The following is a 19673-nucleotide window of genomic DNA, read 5'->3' on the forward strand; positions in this document are numbered from 1 at the left end:
TTATAGATGCAGACCTCTGTCGCATTTGCACTATACTCTGACGAGCTACTTCTGTATCTTTTTCTCTTCCATACACCTACCTCTTGTCATAAGGTGTACGACAGACATTATGGCGGTCCTCAAGCCCTTTCTCACTGCTGTCATTGGTGCAGCGATCTCCTTGCAGCTCCTAATTCTGGCCAACATGAGTTACCTCTATGGTACAGCATATCGTGATGGCTCGCGGTTCAGCGCGATGAAAATGTTGTTTGTTGACTATGATGGGGGCGCTGTTGGGCAGTCTGTCGCATTGGCCTATGAGCAGATGAGAGGCCCTGGGTTTCCATCCCTCCTCGAACGCTCTCAGGAACAGTACCCAACGGAACAAGATATTCAAGAAGCCGTTTGCAGAGGCGACTACTGGGGGGTGATCTATTCTGATCGTAATGCTTCATCCCGACTAGCTGGTGCACTGTCCTCATCAGAACGCGCGCAAGCGTATGATAGTTCTCGAGCGCTAGGCTACGTCTACAACAGTGCCAAATATCCGGCCTATGCACAGATTGTGTCCTCTGACCTGGCTCAGCTCGCTCAAGCTGCAGCCAGCGTCTACGCGCAGACAAGCCTTACCGCAGCTCTAGGAACCATCAACGTCTCCGACCCCGACATTGCGCAAACAGTTCGTGACCCGATCTCCTCCACCTCGACCGATATTCATCCCATGAACCAGGGCGTACGGTTCTACTACAACACAGTCTCAATGGTCATGCCTATTATCATCCAGTTCTTCTTCATCATGGCCATTAACGGCATCTCAACACAAACATATGTATACAATACATTCTCCCCCGGACAAAACACCATCCTCCGATTCGTCGTCTCCGTCTGCTACACCTTCATCGCCGCTCTCGTCATGACCGGGTATATCTGGGCGTTCCGCGAAAACTGGGACGTCTCATCCGGCCAGTTCGCCTTAACCTGGATGGCGATATGGCTGGCCATGCACGTCCACTTCCTCTTCATCGACTTTGTCACCTCCGTTCTCCCAATGCCCTTCGTGCCCTTCTTTGTCTTGACCTGGGTCATAACCAATGTTGCCAGTACTATTGGGCCATTCGAGTTATCTCCGGGCTTCTATCGCATCGGCTACGCTTTTCCAGCACACTCGCTGTACGAGCTGTTGCTGGATATCTGGACGGAGGGGTGCAATCCTCATCTGTACAGGACGTTGCCTATTCTGTGGTGCGAGTGGATTGTGGTGCTGGTATTATTTGTCATTGGTATGAAGCAAAGGACGAAGGCCTCTTTCGAGACGTCCCTGAGTGAGGAATCAAGCAAAGCATAATCTAGCTTTGTATCCTGCCGTCCCATACTTCTACCTCCCTCTTTCTGAGCTTTTTTTTAAGGGCTTGCGGTCTTACTTTCCTACTCGTTGAGTCTGGCAAGGTTTGTTTGTATATGCCATGTTTGATTAGAATACCCTGCTCTCCTTCTCTTCTGGAAATGGTCCTCTTTCTCACTTCACTTCTTCTTTTCTTCTTCTCTCACCCACCATTATCTTCCATTCTTATATCATGTTTCGATGTATGTGCATTATCAAGTTAGACATTTCATATTATCTCAAATTCCCAATAGACTTTATTTCTGCATATTTTGCCTTCCTTTTTTCGACTCCCTCTAAAAGACACATACATCACTGAGCAATCGCCGCACGACCGCAAACCCCTCTCCAATCAAAAAGCAGCATAAAATCGAATTAACTATGAAAATCAAACTTCCCAAGCTCCTGCAACAGTCTTATCCCGTAGAGATCCATTATTGCGCTCCACAGTCTATACAAGTTTCTACGAGTGGAAACTGCTTCGATATCCCGTCATTACGTAGAAGCCTCGGATTCCCTTGCTTCTTCTTCAGCTCCGCTTCGACGGAGGAGGGATGCCACTACACCTTACTAGAAGACCAGGCACTACGGCGCAATTAAGCCTTTTGAACAAGATAACATTCGATTCTTAGCCACTACCAACCCATGTCCGTTCCGAGGCAAAACCCGTGACCTCCGCTGAACCAGTCAACCCTACCCGCTATCACTGTCCATACTCGGGGCCGACCATCAAACAAGCACATAGCATGGATGTAAATCGGGTCCAGATAGTTCATATTCTGATAAATCATCGCACTGCCATGCCTTGGCAGAGTGCAGGAGCACGAGAAGAGAACTGAATCTGGACAGGATAGATGAGGCTACATCCGTTCAATGTACGCATCCTTCCTCCTCCTCTGAGACTTCTGATCTGATAAGGCCATCCTCAAAGACGGAAATGTCAGTCTTGGCTGCTGATATTAGTAGAAGCCTTCAGAAAGTCGTATGCACCAGACTTACCGAAAGCAAAGATCGTGCCAGCTCAAAAAACATGACAAACGTCCACAGACCAACGAGACAACGTTCTAGGAATAGGTTGTCAGACGGCCACGCGTAGCATCTGCGGACGACGTAATCTCCAGGGCTTGGGAAGCTGCCGGTTGGTACTCCGAGCGGTTGAATCGAGCCTGCGTGATCTGATCTCAGAAAGACCAAAAATCGAGCCTGCTGTCACGGCAAATATGATGAAATCATTTAGATTCATCTGCAGTCTCCTGGCCCTGGCCCCCAGCCGCAGGAGGGGGTGGAGCGGCCATTGGAGGGGGCATCTGAGGGATCTGGTTGAACCCGCTACTTGGTGTGCGATGCTGATGAGGCGGGTAGTGGTGTGCCTGATGCGGGCTAGACTGGAAGTGTGGCTGCTGCTGGGGATAGTTGCCTCGACCGGGTGGCACTAAAGAAAACTTTGATTAGCAAGGACGGATCGTGGCACTTGCGTCATCGCAACATACTATGGTTCGGCTGTTGACCGGCGTAAACTGGCTGCTGGTGCTGACCAGGAGACATGTACATGACGTGTTGAGGAGGTTGCCCGGGTTGAGAGTTTTGATGCATCATCATTGCAGCACCGCGGCTAGGGCTGGGATAACCGCCGTGTGGCTGGGGAGGAGGAGGCACGTGAGGGAAAACATGCCCTGGATTGGGCGAATACATTTGCATCTGGGGCGTGAATGGAGCCTGGGGCACACCCATGTATGGGCCACCAGAAGGCTGTTGGACCATCATGGGTGCTGACATGGCACCCTGTGGGTTGACAAATTGAGGGGCTCCTTGATAATGTCTCATGTGGGCTGGCTGTGGTCCGCCCTGGTTCATGTAGAACTGAGGAACAGGCTGCTGCCCAAAGGCGAGCTGTGCATGCGGTGCCATGGGTGACGGGTAGCCGTGCTGCAGTCTCGGCGACGGGAACATTTGAGATGTCGAGGCAGACATTTGCATGCGGTGAGGGTCATCGAAATGAGGCGGTCCAGACCCATGGTGTTGCTGAGGGTGAAGATGAGGCCCATGAGGAGGGCCAGAGGTAGGAGGCATGTTCGGACCTTGCTGGAACTGGTAGGGCAGATGTGGCTGGTGAGGTATCTGGGGGTTTGAGGTGGAACGCTGCGGCGAAGCGGGGGACGACCTGAACATGGTCACATAGCTCCTCTCCTCATCTCCATCGTGCCACGTAGGAAGAGTGCTGTAAGCGAAGGGGATACCCCCGTTTGAAGTCAGGTTGCGCTCGGTCTGCTCTGCACCCTCTTTCTTCATACGCTTGATAGGATTAAATTGATCCTTGAGCGACGGACGCTCAGAAATCGGACGCGGGGGATTCTTGACGTCGAAGAATGAAGGTGGGGTTTTGGCGCGCGATTCAGGCCTGACAAAGCCCGACGCAGCATTTGACGCGCCAGGAGTGAAAGTACTGGCTGCGGGATTCGGCTTGAATTCCATTGCCCTCACGTTAAACTTTGTTGAGGCAGAAGACGTAGGAGTCAAGACCTTGCTAGGACTAGAGACATTCGACTGATCGGTGGAGGGTACACGCGCTTCCTGAATGGGCAACGGCGCAGGGACCGCTCCTGCAGCTGCTCCCTTTCTTTGCTGTAGATTGTCGGCGAGGCGATGTCCAAGCATTCCTGTTGCTTGTCGGCCTTGGTAGAAAGGTTGGTGATGCTGAACTCTTCCTCCGAGGGCTCCCTGAGGTCCAGTTGGAGGGTAACCTTGACGCCCACGAGGATATGTAGGACGGTCAGATGGCGCCTGTGGAGCCGGTGCACCACCTCCCTGGCGAGCGGGCAACTGAGCCGGGTCTGTAGGCTTTTTCTGTTCCACAGTGGATGCTGGAGGAGTCGAATCAGGTGTCTTTTTGTCGTCGGAGCTCTGCTGGGCTCGCTGGATGATAGCCTCCTGCTTATGCGGATCCTTGGCGAGAATGGGTACCAAGTCCTTGGGGACAGGTGTCGCGAGCTTGAAGTTCCGGGAAAATTTGAGAAGTTCGTTGAGCTTTGTTGAACGGTCATGAGCTACCTGATTCTTGCGCCGCAGGTCCAATTTGCTTCTCTCATTCTTTGCAAATTGGCGGAAGCGGTCCGCAACCTCAACTTCATAGTTGATCTCTGTAGTCGGACCCTTGGTAGCAGCCGGAGTCGTAGAAGATGTTTTGGATGGAGCAGCTTTTCGTTCCGACTCGGCGACAGAGCCGGCGTTGGTCGCCACGGGTGTTGCAAGCGGCTGCACAGGGGCAGTCTCCTTTGCTTGTACCGGTGCAGGGACAGCTTCTTTTGTGCTGATCGCCCGTTTCACGGGGCCGCCGGTATAGGCAGGCGCAGTCGCAGTAAGCTGGTTGGAATTTCTGAGTGCCGGTGGGGTGTATTTGTTGGGCTGGCCAGACGCCAAGGGAGGGAAGCTCTTCTCATCACGGCGCACACCACTGTACTTGTCTTCTTCGTCACCTGCATCCGGTGCCTGCAATCCTCTTTCTTCTCTGACATGCGCATTGTCCACTTCACTGGTTTCAATTTCACGGGCGATGCGAGCAGCCTCCGCCTCCTTTTGCTTGTACGTCGGATCCGAGCGATCAATGCGAGTAGTGTATAGTTCCTCATTGTAGCTGCTAGTAGCACCAAAGAGTCGCGCGTTGGTCTCGAACTGATCCCAATTGTTTTTAGCGGGAGTTGTGCTCTCGAGCGACAAGTCAGTGTTTGCGTCGGTTCCGGGTTCCCATCGCTTCAGTGTTCGTTCCCGCATAGCAAGATTTCCAGAGATATCGGCATCTGTTCTGAAACCCGTGGAGGCTCCTAGTTTGATGTCAATAAGGATCAAGAAAAAATACGAAGAGTAAACATGTACATACCGTTAGGCTTCGCCAGCACATCAGTCGTTGTAACGCTCGGTACGTAGACATCAACAACATCATTCAGGTTGAAGGTCATGGCGTGATCCGGTGCTGACCCAAGAAAAGGGCTAGCGGCATCGCTCACACCATTAGACCTCTGTTGATCCTGCTTCGATTGTCGCTGTGTCATTTTGAGTGTGATTGAGGAGTCAGCGGACTCGAGAGAGGAAGCGGAGAAAATGCCCGTAAACTCGTCGCCATTCTTCGTGGTAATAGAAGTAGCAAGTCCCTATTAACTCTTATCAGTTTTATTTCACCGCTGTAGGATAGTGGGAAGTCCTACAATGAAGCTAGCGGCTAGGAACAAGAGACGGTCATTTGCGTGGTTGTCCGAGGTGTTTGACTCGTTTACAGAGGGTTTGGGGGAAGTCGAGGGTTTTTGTGACATAATGCCGTTCTGGTTGGAGAAGGACGGACGCTGGGTAATCGGGTTCGTGCCTTGGGTCCAAGCCTTTTGAGAGTTGCTGCGTCTGGAGGGGTTGCCATCAGTAAAAAGTGCCTTGATAAGTAGAATGTGCAGATAAATGAGTTGGGGTCAGGGCATGGCGGAGCATGAAGAAGTCTGGTAAAACAGAGCTTGAGCCACAGCGCACAGCTACACAGCAGATATAAATCCGATACTGACGGCATCAAGAGATGACGAAACAGTCAATTGTGGCGGTGAAGTGTATCAATGGGTGAGAGCCAAGGTCGAGGGTAATCAGATTGGGGCGCAATGGAAGGACAACGCATTCGCAACGTACCTTTGCCCGCCATCGGCAGGGCTACCAGTCTGCCGTCTGCCACCATCCGACGATTTGTTGGTCGTTGTCCTCAGCGAGGGCCGCGAGCCTGAGTTCTGTGTTGATGCATTTCCGGAGGAGTTGTTCGCGACGGGGACGGAGTTGACGGTAGAAGAAGCCATGGCTCGGCTTAGATGTCGAACGAAACGAAGCTCACGTCGTGATACTTGGCACGACGTAGAGCCTCAAGTAAATTGTCGGAAAGGTCGTAGCGATAGGTAGCAACACACCGCCTGCGCGAATGGGGCGCCAGGAAGTGTTGCAGGCCCGAGGGGGATAAAAAGAGGGGGCCGGGAGGGGTGGGAGAGAAACAACAAGTGTGGGTGTGGGCGACTCTGGGTGGAGGAAAAGCACACGAGTTAAGCTCAAGGTGTGAGGTCACGGGACCTGGAAGGGAAGGTCTGGAGTCTGAAGTCTGCACGCTGGAAAGGAGGGAGAGAAGGAGTCGTTAGAAGGAGCCTCAACGCAGGAATGCAGCACATAGAAGACTCCAGGGACGGGGACAATTACACAGGAAAGAAAAGAAAAATAATGGCGACGACAAAGAAAGAGTAGGAATTGAAGGAAGCCAGGCGCAGGCGCTCAGAGGGAAGTTTGGGTGGGAATGATGGAAGTTGGGAGAGGTGGAGGTGGACTGGAACTGGAAAAGCTAAGGTGATCGGGCCTCCGGTAGTGGGACCACGGCTCTCCGACCACAAGCCCAGACACTCTACAAATGTCAAATGTTCCTGACCTTTGCTTCTACAGGTCACATACATTCGCCTTGTCGCTTCGAGCCTCAACAGGGCCAAAAGGGCAACAAGGCTTTGTGCCCGCTTACTGCAGTCAGGCAAGGCCTCGCTCGTCTGATCGCACTAAGCGTTGACTCGCCGAGCTGGATATTTATAGTTAGACCCTTTACATATAGTTCCGATAAAAGTTTAGATAGCAGATCGTAGCTTTGGCTCTCGATCGCACTAGATCAAGTGCACAGCTTTACGACATAGGCATCAGTGATCGGGGATTTAAAATCCATGACTAGTGAGGAAAGCTGAAGAATCCAATTCTGTCCATGGCCGTGTCACTTGAGTTCAGTGGTGATTGGTGCGCATGCATGACAACATCCAAGCCTACACACGGTGCGGAGTCTGTCTCCTACCTCAGTTACAGCATGTCTCAGGGGTACCTACATACCCTGAAGCATGCAGTACAAGGAGGATAAGTGAGATCTATCTTCACCATCCTTGGTGCATGAATGACAAACACTGCAAGATGTGTTTCCGATGGTGTAGATCCTTGCAGAGTCGAGTCGCAAAACGAGGCTGACGAGCTGAGGCCTAAGGCCAATTGAGGTGGCTGGTGTAGCATGTGATTGGGCGGGCTGCCAGTTCCTGCCTGAGGCGCCGATCGCACGTCGTGACTTCAGCCCGATTAATATGCAGCTAAACGCCTATCACGGCCTCGTCTGATTCCTCCTTTGGCTCTCTATCTTTCTTCGTCCACCTATAGCCGGCTGCTCGCAATCCTCTATCATCGTTCTTTTCAGCGCTGCACTTTTCACCTTTCTTTTTGCGTCGGTTCCCCTTTCGTCCACCGCCTCGGCTCTGCTCTGCTCTGCGCTGCTCTCCTCTCCTCGGGCTCCTTACACCAAGCCTCCCGCACACTGCACGGTGCACGGTAATCCCGCCCCTTCTCGATTCCCTGCCCCCCTCCGCCCCTACGTCGGCCTCGAAATAAATAACTTTCTCGGCGCTTGTCTGCGCTCTTCTTATTTCACACGTTCACATAAAACTCCGGGCTCGTGCGCACATGCAGTCCTCCGCGAGCAACTCCTCGCGCTCTACACGAAGTTCGTCCGCACAGCATTTCTACTCCGGCTCCTCGGCGAGCAGTACAGACACCGCAATGTCTTCGCAGTCTTCTGCGCCACGCAGCTCATCGAGCTCGTCAAGACCCCAGTCATCTCGAAGCACAGTGGTAAGTTCAACCTTGATTGCTTATCGGATTCCGTTCCGTGACTAACCGGGTAATGATGCTCAACTGCAGCCGAATGGACAAATATCTCAGATCGAAAAAAGTGTCACGCATCTACTTGTTGCCACGAAACAGCTCCTCGAAACTCTAACGCAATGGTCTCGGCGTCAAGTTTCTGAGAATGAGGTTTCCGATGTTTATGTGCGGTTGGGATACGAGTTCAATCTTGCCAGTCGTGCTTTCAACGCTATTGGAGTGGACGTCTCAGACCTGGGTCCTGTGCCTGACCTCCTCCGTACGATTCTCGAAGATACACTGAGCCAAGAAGCTTCCCCTCAAAGTCTTGATGTTTTCCTTCCACGCATCCGTGATATCATTATCAACCTCCTTCACGGCCTCAAGAGAAAGCAAGCGCGTCTCCGATCACGGCAACAGAAAGAAGAGGCTGGCAGGTCAGTACCTGGCCGACAAACAAGTGCGGGAAGTGTGGCTGGAGAGATACCCGCGACTTACGATGATTCTCCCTCTGGCGTCGCATCACCGAAACGGCCAAGCCGTACACGTTACGATAGCAGTGGATCTCTGGAAGACAAATTACACGCAGGGTCTCGATCTTCCCCTGATATCAAGTCTGGGAGCTACTCGGATCGGGAGGCATCCAGACGAGAGGCGCAAAATGCGCTCACCCAACCAGCACAGCAAGACAGTGAAATGACTTCAAGAGGATCAATGCTAGGCTCCAATATCACCGCATATCCTCCGCCGCCACCACCACCGCCCAAACAGGATGACGCTATCGGTGCCCTGCAGCGAAGTGGAGAGCTGGAGCGCCGTGCATCTCGGAGATTTTCTGCTTATCAGATACAGAAGCATCTTGGAGCATCTTCAAATGGTGTGCCTGTTATCCCAACACAAAACTCACCTATCCCCAATCGAGGTCGCGATGTTCGGGAATCGCTCAATGCGGTGCGCAAACGTGGATCGTACGTCCACAGACGACAGCGGTCCACGAATCGATCACATGGGAATATCGATAAAATTTCTCAGCAACAGTCTTCGACCGGCCATGGCCAGGATGAGGATCCTGTAAAGGCCCGTCTTGACGCACCTCCTGAGCTTCCCGCCGACAATGAAGCCCGACCTGGCAAGGATACTTCAAATGGTATCGGCGAATCCCCGCCCGTGCTACCCCCAATGCCTCAAGAGCCTTCCCTTGCAGATGCATTTGAGCCCGTCAAGAGCCCCGAGCCGAGTACTAGCCAGGGACCAGAGACACCCAAATCGAACAATCGTCAGCCGAACGCCTCCGCTTCAACTCCCCCACAAGCTACGCAATACTCGCCAGAGCAGCCGTCTCCTGGCAAGGAGCTCACTCTGTTCTTACAATACAGGAGCAAGATCAAGAAATACGTACTTCCAGAGGGTTCAACTGGGTTGACGATCGGCAGACTCCAGCTGGCTTTCATTGAGAAGTTTGCATGGAATACACACAACAACGGCGCCGATTTACCTGAAATCTATATTCAAGATGCCATCTCAGGTATCAGACACGAATTGGAGGATCTGAACGATGTGAAAGATCGCTCAGTCCTTGTTCTAAATGTCGACGCCCTCGACGAAGTCAAGAAGCACTTTGATGACGAGTTTGGTGGAGTTCGCCGTCTGCTGGAGGGTGTCAAGGGGGCATTGGATGGACAAGGTAACATGATGCAACGGGTTTCCGACCGCCAGTTGGATGCAGTCAAAGAAATCGCTCGCCTTGCCGCTGCGCCTTCCGTTTCCACAACCAGTGCTCCTGCCGCGGGTGGAGCGGCAAGAGCCCCCATTTCTGGAAGCACCAGCCAGATGGCGGAACTCTCAAGCTTGCGACGCGATCTCGCAGTCTTGCGCCAGACGTACACCGATTTCTCCGCGGACATTGCCAGCTCAATGGGTGCGATACGATCCAAGGCAGATACCGTCAAGTCCTCAGCTGTTGACGCGTCTGTGCCGTCCTTCGAAGGCAATGCGGGCCGTGCACGAATCAGTCAAGGCAAGAAGGAGCTTGCAGAAGAATCCGAACGACTTGTCTCGCGCGTTGATGACCTTCAAGATCTCATTGAGGATCTGCGAAAGGATGTGGTTGCACGAGGAGTCCGGCCTCTCCCAAGACAATTGGAAACTGTTGGAAAGGATGTCAGCAACGTTACAAAGGAGATCAAGAAGATGCAAGACTTCCTCCAGCGCGAGAAACCAATCTGGACCAAGATCTGGGAGAAGGAGCTGCAACTCGTCTGTGAGGAGCGTGACCAACTCACCATGCAGGAGGATCTTGCAGCCGACTTGCAAGATGATCTCGAAAAGGCCGCTCAGACCTTTGCTCTCGTCGAACAAGCAACCAAGCAGCAGGCTATGGCGAATGGCGACGGCGGACCTACACTGCGCAATGTCTCGCGTAATGTGGTCATTGACCCGGCAGTTGACCCTGTGAAAGCAAAGGACGGCGTTTTGGATGAAGTGCGCGCCCTCCAGCCAAACCACGAAACCCGTCTCGAAGCCATTGAACGAGCAGAGAAGGCTCGACAGAAGGAGTTGGAGACTCGCCGGGTGGGTCTTTTCCAGAAGGAGCTCGGAAAGTTCGTTGAAGAAGGGAAACTGAAGAAGAGTGGTGGGTTCGAGGAAACTGAACGCCTCCGTCGAGTCAAGGATGAACGCAACCGCAAAGAGATGTGGAACATAGCTCAAGCCCGTGCAGCTGAGATTGCAAAGGCGGAGGCGGAAGCGCAACAGGCATCGACGGAAGAGGAAGCGAAACCCGAAGACGCTGCGCTAGACACCACCGAAGAATCAGGCTCGCCAAAGGGCAAGGCTCCGGCTACAGACGATGACAATGCCGGTGAAGAGAAGGACGAGAAGGAAGAAAAGAAAGAGGAGGAAGCTCCTGCGGATAGTCAGAAACCGGACTCTGAGAACTAGTCAGCCCAGCAGATATCGGCTAGGCCACACTCCCTACCCCTTCGACTTCGCCCACCTGCCCTTCGTTCCGAGATTTCCTTTCCACACCTCTCTGTTCTTGGATCCAAGACACTTCTCTTACTTTATTTACAAGTGCTCCCAGCACCTTGGATTGCGCGTTACCTGCTGCTCACTTGATTATTGACGATACCCTGCCACATACTGTGGCCAGTTATGATTATCACGATACGCGGGGACGCTTTGGCATACTAATCCGTCATCCCCGTTTTTGTTTAAACTTAATGTATCTATCTCTCGTTCTTGTCAAGTCTCGCATGTCACGATAAGCATTCTTTTGGTCAGCGTTTAGGTACTTGGATCTTGCATGGTTACAGATGTTTCATTCCAAAACCATATAGTACTATTGTACAGTATACAACTTTCGGCCCTGGTCAATTCCACGTTCCGTCGAGATCCTGGAAATCTTGATATCTGTATGCGGTATGTTAGCATTCCCTTCCCAATCACAGTGCATCAATACAGCATTCGCAGAGGGTAGGATAGGGTAAACAATCTCCTCAGGTCTTTTCAGTTTATTTTCTGGTCATCATTCGCCAGAACCAACACCTCCAGCCGCGGTACAGCCACCCATATCGCAACCAACGAAGTTCCCAACCCAAAAACCCTGTCCAAATTCCACAACACACCGTCCAACCCGCTCAACACAACCCAACTGATCCCACCAGTCAATCCAATTCACATCATCCGCCTATCCACCCACTATCCCGCAGTATATTTGAACCCACGTGGAGAAAACCAACCATGTCCGCCGCAGCCATTAGTTTCTGCATTCCTCATGGGGAAAAGCGGACCAGAAACCCCAGATCGCGGCTGCTTGTTCAATCGATGGTTGAGCTTCGTTCTACACATTTCTATCCAAGGTACTGATTGTGATCTCGTGAAAAACACCTTGTTCGCCTTGAGAATGTGCCTGCATATTGGGATCGTGGGCTGTTGGATCGGTGGACTCGTAGATTGTTGACTGAGGGGTTCGAATTGCGCGTTGCGGGAGGACGGTTAAAGGGATTCTGGGGGGCTCGGAGTTGAGGCTTTGTTGGTGCGGGTTGTGTTCCATCGTGTCTGGAGATTTTGGTTGAGGAATCGCGGTCTGACCTTTTACCAGGGTCGCATCATTGGAGAGAGAGTTGTGTTGGGTTGGGGGGGATCGGTTGTGACGGGGCAGGGAAAGGGAAGAGATAGATGAATAGGCACTTACTTTACCTAGATTGAGTGAGTGTGACCGTTAATTGAAGTTGCTGGGTTAGTGCTTGTTTTTGAAGAGGTAGGTAAATCATAACATTATGGAGGTTGAGCTTTGAAGCTGCAGTGAAGGAAAGAAGAAGCTCAGACGGACTCGGAGAAAGTGACAGACTCACTGCGGGCCCTGAGGCTTAAGTCCAGGGGCTAAGCCTGATCGGGGGGTTTGGAGTCCATTATTGTTTCCAGCGCTTGAAGACAACAACTACTTGACTTCCCCTCCAGACAAATTCAATCACAGGGGATCGGGGCCTGTCGCGTCTTGTATGTTATCCTCGCATTTCCTTTACACATCCTCCGACTTCACCCCACCGCCGAACGGACTCGACCCCCGACGCCGCACTCGTCTCCGAAAAGACCAACTCAGCTACGTAACTAGCACACGAGCTTTCCCAGGAACACAACCGTTCCACAGCCGCCATGGATTTCCTCAAGTCCGCCGTCGCATCGGCGATGGCAAAGGGGAGCTCATTTCCCTACTCTCTAGGTGACCGCGTCGACATCGCCGACTCGATTTGGGCGCTTCACAATGCAACGAAACGGGTATGCACCATTCCACCCACCCCTCTTATCCGCAAACACATTTATTACGGCCATGACGCTGATATGTGTGGTATCGCGCATATAGGAAGACGGCTCTGTCTGTAGCGTATTCACATTCGATATCGCCTCGAATAAGTCCCGGTTACCGCTTGCGAAGAATGCGGTGCGGAAGTCGCGAACGTTGAGGCATCCTGGTGTTATAAAGGTTTTGGATACGATCGAGGTAATTGGACCTGCTAGAGATGGAGGAATCCTTTGGCAAAGGCGCTAATAGGGTCTTGACAGACTGAGACAAACATCTACATCGTGACTGAACGAGTGACGCCCCTTTCCTGGCATGTGAAGCGGAGGAGCTTGAGTGAGGAGACGTCAAAATGGGGTTTATGTATGATCGCGGTAAGTGCGTATCCTCAATTTTTCTGACGACATTTACTAATGCGGGTTTTGTCTGTAGTCTACGCTCAAGTTTATCAACGGAGATGCCGCATCGGTACACGGTGCTGTGAGAGCGTCGTCGGTATATACAAGTGAGAGCGGCGAATGGAAGCTCGGAGGGTTTGATATTTTGAGTTCGATGAATGATGACCAGGCGGTGATATATGTCAGTAAACCCAATCTCGAGTTCTCGCGCGCTGCATTGACATTGAACAGACATACGGCAGCCTCGTACCGGACGCCGCTCGGTACACCCCCCCGGAGATTGTCAAGGGTGGATGGGACGCAATCAAACGGCATCCACTCACTGCCGTAGACTCATACGGGCTTGCGATCTTCGTATATGAAGTCTTCAATGGTAACTTTACAGGAGGAGACCAAGTCGGCAGGACGACGAACATCCCTCCTAGCATGCACCAGAGCTATAAGCGTCTCGGGACGGCCAATCCAAAATTACGACTCAGCCCGGCACACTTTGTAGAGCAAGGGAAGAAGAGCGGGGGTTTCTTTGAGACGCCGCTTATCCGGTTGACGGATGACATTGACAGTTTGGGACTTAAGAGTGAGTCTGAGAGGGAGGAGTTTTTGAAGTGAGTCTATTTTTATGCACGTAGCAAGGGACATTTTCTGACCAGCGCAGTGAACTCGAGAACTTGTCAGAAGACTTCCCAGAAGACTTTTTCAAAATGAAAGTACTCCCAGAGCTATTGAAGTCTGTCGAGTTCGGCGGCGGCGGTCCCAAGGTCCTATCGGCAATCCTGAAAATTGGCGGGAAGTTGTCGGCGGACGAATTCAACGCGAAGCTCACGCCGGTTATTGTTCGCCTCTTCGGTAACCCTGATCGAGCTATCAGAGTATGCCTTCTGGACCATCTACCGATAATGGTTGAGAATCTTTCTCAGAAGATTGTCAACGACAAGATATTCCCTCAAATTGTTGGTTCGCCCATTTCTTGAATCACCACACAAGCTAATATGATATAGACATCCGGCTTCACAGACGCAGCGCCTGTTGTCCGAGAACAAACAGTCAAGGCCGTCCTGCCCATAATCAACAAATTGAGTGACCGGACCATCAATGGCGAACTTCTGAAGTTCCTAGCACGTACTGCCAATGATGAGCAGCCTGGTATCCGGACGAACACCACCATTTGCTTGGGAAAGATTGCGAAGAACCTGGGACAAAGTGTAAGTAGCTTGCCCTTTGAGTAGGGACATTCCTAACTGCTTCTAGTCGAGAGCGAAAGTGCTGGTCGCGGCTTTTACCCGTGCACTTCGAGATCCGTTTGTACACGCACGAAATGCTGGTTTACTGGCGCTGTCAGCCACGCTGGATGTCTTTTCTGAAGATGATTGCGCGACAAAGGTCTTGCCTGCGATATGTCCGTCGCTGATTGACCGGGAAAAGTGCGTTACTCACTGATCCCGCCCAGGTATATTACTGACAGTTGCAGGTTAATACGAGACCAAGCCAACAAGACATTAGACCTATACCTACAGCGCGTTCGCAAATTCGGGACCACCTTGCCGGAAACGGTTCTCCCGCCAACAACTAGTGCGGATGCTCCCAAGGAGGCTGCCCGTATTGGAACTTCTAATGACAAGTCCTGGGCCGGATGGGCCATTTCATCATTCACAAACAAAATGGCTGCTGCTGATGGCGAAATTGAGCCTACTGCCAGTGCGACCAAACCCGCGGAAGAACCCGCACGCTCTGCGTCTGTACCTCGTCCTGCCAAGTCATCATCACCGGCACCATTGAATCCAGCCAAAGAAGCACTAAGACCTTCAGTCCAGCCATTGGGCCGTTCAATGTCCGCACAGCCCGTACCAGTACAAACGCCAGAGCCAGAGCCGGCAGACGATGTCTATGATGCATGGGGAGCCTTGGACGATGATGACGATGACGGATGGGGCAACAACGAGGACCCATTCAATGCCACCGCAACAAGTACGATTTCGCCTACCAGTGCTTCATCGAAACCTAAAGCAAGCCCGGTGCCGTATGACGACGGAGGCGAACCAGACTTTGCGGGCTGGCTTGCGGCTCAGTCGAAGTCGAAAAAGCCCTTGCCCAAAGGCTTGAATAGCTCAAAGGTTACGACGACCTCACGGGCATCTACTGCTAGTCCAAAGCCAAAGGTAGTCGCCCCTGCCAAGAAGATTGATACGAAACCGAAGGACGAGGCCGAAGATGATGGGTGGGGAGATGCGTGGGACTGATTTATACACTTCTCTCAACTTCAATCTGGTTAGACGGATAGCTGCAGGCGTTGAAATGATACCATGTACGTAGGATATAGACCTAATGAATAATTAACCAATCTACACCCATGTTACAGACCCTGTTCAGCCCTACAGAAGTGGCGCAGTCCCGACCAATCGGAGAGCGGCAGCCCCGTGACCAACCAGTGGCCGTTTCCACCCATTCTCTCGAGCTTCATCTTCGCCATCTTCTCGAGTGCCACGACAGCATTGTAATTTTTACAGCACTCCGAATCCCACCTGGATAACCTAAGACGGTCGTCGCCGCTTACGGTGCTGCCTCTCGCAAAGCGGCGTTGGTGGAACGTGCCAGTCGCCTCGTGCCTTTTTAATCTTGCTGCCTTGTGCACCTCTTCGACCTCTACAAGACCACTCTCGCCTGCTTTCCGGCCCACGCAATCTGCAATAAACTGGGTACTGCTCTCATAGCAATTTGCGCTATGTATAGCAGATCTGGATTATAGCGTGACGAGTCACTATCACATATAATTACGGTTCGTCTACGATCATCGCTCCCGCCATGGACCCTGAAGAGGCGCCTCCGCCGCCATACTCCGCCGTGGACCCTTTACTGGCGCCATCGGCATCAAACAATAGAAATGCAACCACATCGTCGCCTGCAAATCACAGCCTTCTTCAGCTTCGTGGTGGAGATGCCCGGTTGCATGGTCGAAGCGGTCCGGCTGCTGCTCCTCTAGTTGGGTCTCCGGCGCAACCTCTACCGGCTCATTTCACATCGGCCGCGGCGTACTTTGCTGAACGGCCTGCCCCTACTGACATTGAGCATGGCCAGCAAATTCTCGAGCATTCCATGACTGTCTACCCGCGCAGCCAGGCCAAGGACTTCCCCCGGCGTCCGCGCTGCTGGAGTCCACGGATGGACAATATTGCTCAGCAGGACTGGGATATGTTCCTGCGGCATCTTTACCCGCCTTCGTTAGGCCTTGCGTCTTCATCTGCTGAGTTGCCAAGGCAGGTGAGGGCGGAGATTAGAAGAGACCGGAAGGACAGACCGCAGGAGACGGACGACGAGCGGGAGAGGCGCATTGCGACAGTGATGAAAGAGTGGAATCAGTATTTCTTTGAGCCACGGGCTGTTCGAATTGTGTTCTTCTACGTGACGGATTTGAGGAGCGCGCCTATCTCGCCGTTGTGTCCGAGGTGTTATCCTGCTGCTACGCGGGCGACGCAGGAGAATCGCAATGCTCAGACACCAGAGGCTGGGAGAGGCCATCCGCTGCCGGGAAATATGTACCCAGCTACGTTAGGGTATCCTGGACAAGCTCCTTATCCAAGCCAAGCACCAGGTCCTTACGGATACCCGACTCACGCTATGCCGTCTCCTTTTCCACCACAAGGAGGAACTGGCTTCTTCCACCCAGCCAATCCCCACGCATACCAGAACCCTTACCCTCAACACCCACCTTGGGGCTGGAACAACCAGTACCCGCAACAGCAGGACAGCTCAAGCTTGAAAGGTGGACCACTAGGCTGGTTCTCGAATCTCGCTACAAAGGCACAAATGTATGGTGACCGCATCTCAGAGCAGGCCTGGCAGTACGGAGACCAGCTGTCATATTACGGACGGCAGGTTGAGGAGCAGGCGCTTGCGCATGGACGGTGGATTGAAGAACAGGCTGGGCTTGGATCGAGGAAGGTCGAGAGTGCATTTTCGGGCTGGAATCCGCCGCAGCAGGGGTATTATCAGTATCAATATCCTCAACCCCAGCCGCAGCCGCCACCTACTAGTCAGACAACAATGCCTGGCCAGCAGACATGGGTTACAGGCACAAACACACAGACAACACAAGCTACGCCAACGCTGACGACTACAAACACAAGCACAACTGCAACCCCAGCTCCCCAACAGCCATCCCGACCAAGTTCACAACCCCGCAGCATCGCCCAGCCCCCAACCCCTCAACCGCAAGCACAAGAACAAGCACAGCAACCCTCTCAACCCCATACCCAATCTCGATCCCAACCCCAATCCCAATCCCACGCTCAAACTCAACCCCCAGCCCTAACCCGCAGAGCATCAACATCCTCAACAACATCCACCTCCTCCCTCTCCTCAATCTCAAGCATAAGCACAACCTCCGACCTCTCAAGCTCCGACCTCGCCACCGTCCGCGCCCAGCTCCTCTCCCTGGACGCCCACCACGACAGAGACCTCTACGACGCAGCCAAGGAACTCCGGCGCCAACTCGATGCGCTACGCGATACAAGGCGGCAAGCACGGATTGCACAGTCCAACCGCACGACAACGAGTACAATGGGCGGACGATGGCGGACGGGGTGGGGATCATCTTCTTCAAAGGGCGAATCGTCGCATTTGGGCGGCCTAGGTCGCGGATTGGGAATGGGGAAGTCTTCCTGGGGGAGGTGGGAGAGTCCGCAGGATCGGCAGCGAAATGCGGCGGAGAGAAAAGCAGCGAAGGATGAATTGCGGGCTACAAGGAAGGCGTTTAGAGATGTTCTTAGGAGGGCGAGGGAGGAGCAGAAGGAAAGGAGACGGGTTAAAAGGAGTAGGAGGGCAGAGAGGAGGGTTAGAGAGTGGGAGTTGCAGAGTCAGAATCAGAATCAGGGTCAGACTGAGAGGGCTGAGCAGCCTTCTGTTTCCGTTTCTATTTCTGGCCAGCAACCTGAACCAGCGAGTCTGGAAGATCAGTTGCAGAATCTTGAGCTGGGTACGACTCGCAATGAACCGGGTTCTCGGCCTACTGCGCGCCGGGCAGATACTGATGAGAATGCCGATGCGCATTCTGAGAGCAGTGCTGTTAGTCTGGTTAGTACGCCCAGTACGAGCTCTGATGAGGAGGGTGATGGCAAGAAAAAGAAGGGAAAGGAACAGGCGCTCAACAAGGAGCTCAAGTAGGATTGTTGCACTCGTTTCAGCGCTGATATTCTTCGTCATGATCATGATGGTGTTTTGGTTGATTTGTCTTGATTTTTCAATGTTTTTATCTGTCTATCTCTTGATATCTCCACTTCAAAGATATCTCTTAAGTACAACATTTGCCAGCATACATAACCTAACTGAAGCCATAGATGACCTCACCCCCTCAGCTCCTCTTAGAGATAAATTTATGAAGAACTCTTAACCTCACTCCTCTCAACCAACTCCCCAACCCCCAAACTCCGTCCCACCTTAACCCTAACCTTCTTCTCCTCCTCCTTCTCCTCCTTCTTCCCAACATCCCCAACCTCATCCCCCTCATCCCCATCCTTCTCATCTTTCGCATGTCTCGCCCGATCCATCTCCTCGATCTTAGCCCAGTCAAGCCACATCCCCGAGAGATCCATGCGCATGGCGTACGCGTCCTCCCCGTCAGCGTAGTACTTGCTCTCGACGTTATCGACCTGGAAACCCAGTGTATCGCGGTAGAGGCGGAGGGCAGCGGTGTTGGAGACGCGCACGTGCAGGGAGACGAATTGCGCACGGTGGGACTCGGCCATTGCTCTTTCTACATACACAAATGACGTTAGCGAATGATGTTCCGCGGGAACGAGATGGAAGGAAATAAGATTGGGGAAAGAACGCACGAGACATCCTCATCAACCGCTCCGCAATGCCCAACCGTCTATGCGTCCTCATTACACTCAGAGACGTAATATGCCCGTGCTGCACACCATCGCTCGGTTCTTCTTCCATCTTGGCAAGGACATAGCCTACGACTTTCGGGTAATCGCCTGAGATATCGACCGCGCCGCCATTGGTACTGTTCGACTTCTTGTATCCGTTCTTCGGGCGCACCACGGCGACGAAACTCAATTGGGGCCAGGTGAGCGCGTGGTAAAGGTAGTACTTTAGAAAGTAGTTCTCGGGGAGGTTTGTGATGTTGCAGGTTTGGATTGCGGGGAGGAGGTCGATGTAGGAGGGGTAGGAGGAGAGGGGGACGATGTCGACCATTTTGGCGGGTGGAAGAGATTCCGGTTATTTTGTTGTCGGGGGTAGGTAGGTATGTGAGGAGGAATGGCGCGTGGCCGCGAATTGAGTGATTAGATAGGTCGCTGTCGGTGTCAGTGTCGGAGGTGACGAGGTTGAACTGAACTTGAGCCGGTCGGATTTGAGTGTGGGGCGCTAAGCCGTTTTGGGAATATATACTTCGGGGCCCCTTCAAAGGCCGGATAATGCTTTGTTTCTGGGTTGGTAAATCTTTTCAAGA

The 19673-nt window shown here is 52.7% G+C and overlaps 6 protein-coding genes across 6 annotated transcripts; 4 read left to right on the top strand and 2 right to left on the bottom strand.

Annotated features, from left to right (window-relative positions):
* Positions 1 to 109: 109 nt before the first annotated feature.
* On the top strand, positions 110 to 1324 carry BDV14DRAFT_196332 (SNG1 family protein; the record flags this gene model as incomplete). Its single annotated transcript, XM_073772415.1, has 1 exon — positions 110 to 1324. The coding sequence occupies one exon, from the start codon at positions 110 to 112 to the stop codon at positions 1322 to 1324; it is 1215 nt and encodes a 404-aa protein (XP_073631977.1).
* Positions 1325 to 2589: 1265 nt separating this feature from the next.
* Positions 2590 to 6180, bottom strand: BDV14DRAFT_196333 (putative PAB1 binding protein (Pbp1); the record flags this gene model as incomplete). Its single annotated transcript, XM_073772416.1, has 5 exons — positions 2590 to 2792; positions 2851 to 5178; positions 5235 to 5505; positions 5560 to 5746; positions 6020 to 6180. The coding sequence occupies 5 exons, from the start codon at positions 6178 to 6180 to the stop codon at positions 2590 to 2592; spliced, it is 3150 nt and encodes a 1049-aa protein (XP_073631978.1).
* A 1762-nt stretch (positions 6181 to 7942) lies between these two features.
* BDV14DRAFT_196334 (formin-mediated actin nucleation enhancer) lies at positions 7943 to 10966 on the top strand (the record flags this gene model as incomplete). Its single annotated transcript, XM_073772417.1, has 2 exons — positions 7943 to 8014; positions 8084 to 10966. The coding sequence occupies 2 exons, from the start codon at positions 7943 to 7945 to the stop codon at positions 10964 to 10966; spliced, it is 2955 nt and encodes a 984-aa protein (XP_073631979.1).
* Positions 10967 to 12469: 1503 nt separating this feature from the next.
* Positions 12470 to 15583, top strand: BDV14DRAFT_166139 (COPI-interacting protein CEX1). The gene is made up of 9 exons (XM_073767433.1): positions 12470 to 12805; positions 12891 to 13028; positions 13091 to 13201; positions 13260 to 13406; positions 13457 to 13830; positions 13881 to 14175; positions 14224 to 14427; positions 14474 to 14646; positions 14694 to 15583. Exons 1-9 carry the CDS (start codon positions 12683 to 12685, stop codon positions 15460 to 15462), a joined length of 2334 nt encoding a protein of 777 aa, XP_073631980.1. The 5' UTR covers positions 12470 to 12682; the 3' UTR covers positions 15463 to 15583.
* A 112-nt stretch (positions 15584 to 15695) lies between these two features.
* Positions 15696 to 18621, top strand: BDV14DRAFT_116705 (uncharacterized protein). Its single transcript, XM_073765798.1, has 2 exons — positions 15696 to 17202; positions 17404 to 18621. Exons 1-2 carry the CDS (start codon positions 16025 to 16027, stop codon positions 18380 to 18382), a joined length of 2157 nt encoding a protein of 718 aa, XP_073631981.1. The 5' UTR covers positions 15696 to 16024; the 3' UTR covers positions 18383 to 18621.
* Positions 18487 to 19531, bottom strand: BDV14DRAFT_116702 (peptide alpha-N-acetyltransferase complex A subunit ARD1). The gene is made up of 2 exons (XM_073765797.1): positions 19051 to 19531; positions 18487 to 18971 (listed from the first exon to the last, which is right to left on the bottom strand). Exons 1-2 carry the CDS (start codon positions 19415 to 19417, stop codon positions 18592 to 18594), a joined length of 747 nt encoding a protein of 248 aa, XP_073631982.1. The 5' UTR covers positions 19418 to 19531; the 3' UTR covers positions 18487 to 18591.
* Between the last annotated feature and the right edge of the window lie 142 nt (positions 19532 to 19673).

This window comes from Aspergillus stella-maris (assembly GCF_047715825.1).
Source record: "Aspergillus stella-maris strain CBS 113639 unplaced genomic scaffold BDV14scaffold_6, whole genome shotgun sequence".
Lineage (NCBI taxonomy): Eukaryota > Fungi > Ascomycota > Eurotiomycetes > Eurotiales > Aspergillaceae > Aspergillus > Aspergillus stella-maris.

What these genes read in the sequence shown, in the direction of transcription:
- BDV14DRAFT_166139 (XM_073767433.1), top strand. Translation starts at nt 12,683, where the DNA reads ATGGATTTCCTCAAGTCCGCCGTCGCATCGGCGATGGCAAAGGGGAGC. An exon ending in GAGAGGGAGGAGTTTTTGAA is followed by an intron (nt 13,831 to 13,880) that starts GTGAGTCTATTT and finishes TGACCAGCGCAG; the next exon opens with TGAACTCGAGAACTTGTCAG. An exon ending in TCGCTGATTGACCGGGAAAA is followed by an intron (nt 14,647 to 14,693) that starts GTGCGTTACTCA and finishes TGACAGTTGCAG; the next exon opens with GTTAATACGAGACCAAGCCA.
- BDV14DRAFT_116702 (XM_073765797.1), bottom strand. Translation starts at nt 19,417, where the DNA reads ATGGTCGACATCGTCCCCCTCTCCTCCTACCCCTCCTACATCGACCTC. An exon ending in GCGGTTGATGAGGATGTCTC is followed by an intron (nt 18,972 to 19,050) that starts GTGCGTTCTTTC and finishes TTGTGTATGTAG; the next exon opens with AAAGAGCAATGGCCGAGTCC.
- BDV14DRAFT_116705 (XM_073765798.1), top strand. Translation starts at nt 16,025, where the DNA reads ATGGACCCTGAAGAGGCGCCTCCGCCGCCATACTCCGCCGTGGACCCT. An exon ending in TGGAATCCGCCGCAGCAGGG is followed by an intron (nt 17,203 to 17,403) that starts GTATTATCAGTA and finishes ACAACCCCGCAG; the next exon opens with CATCGCCCAGCCCCCAACCC.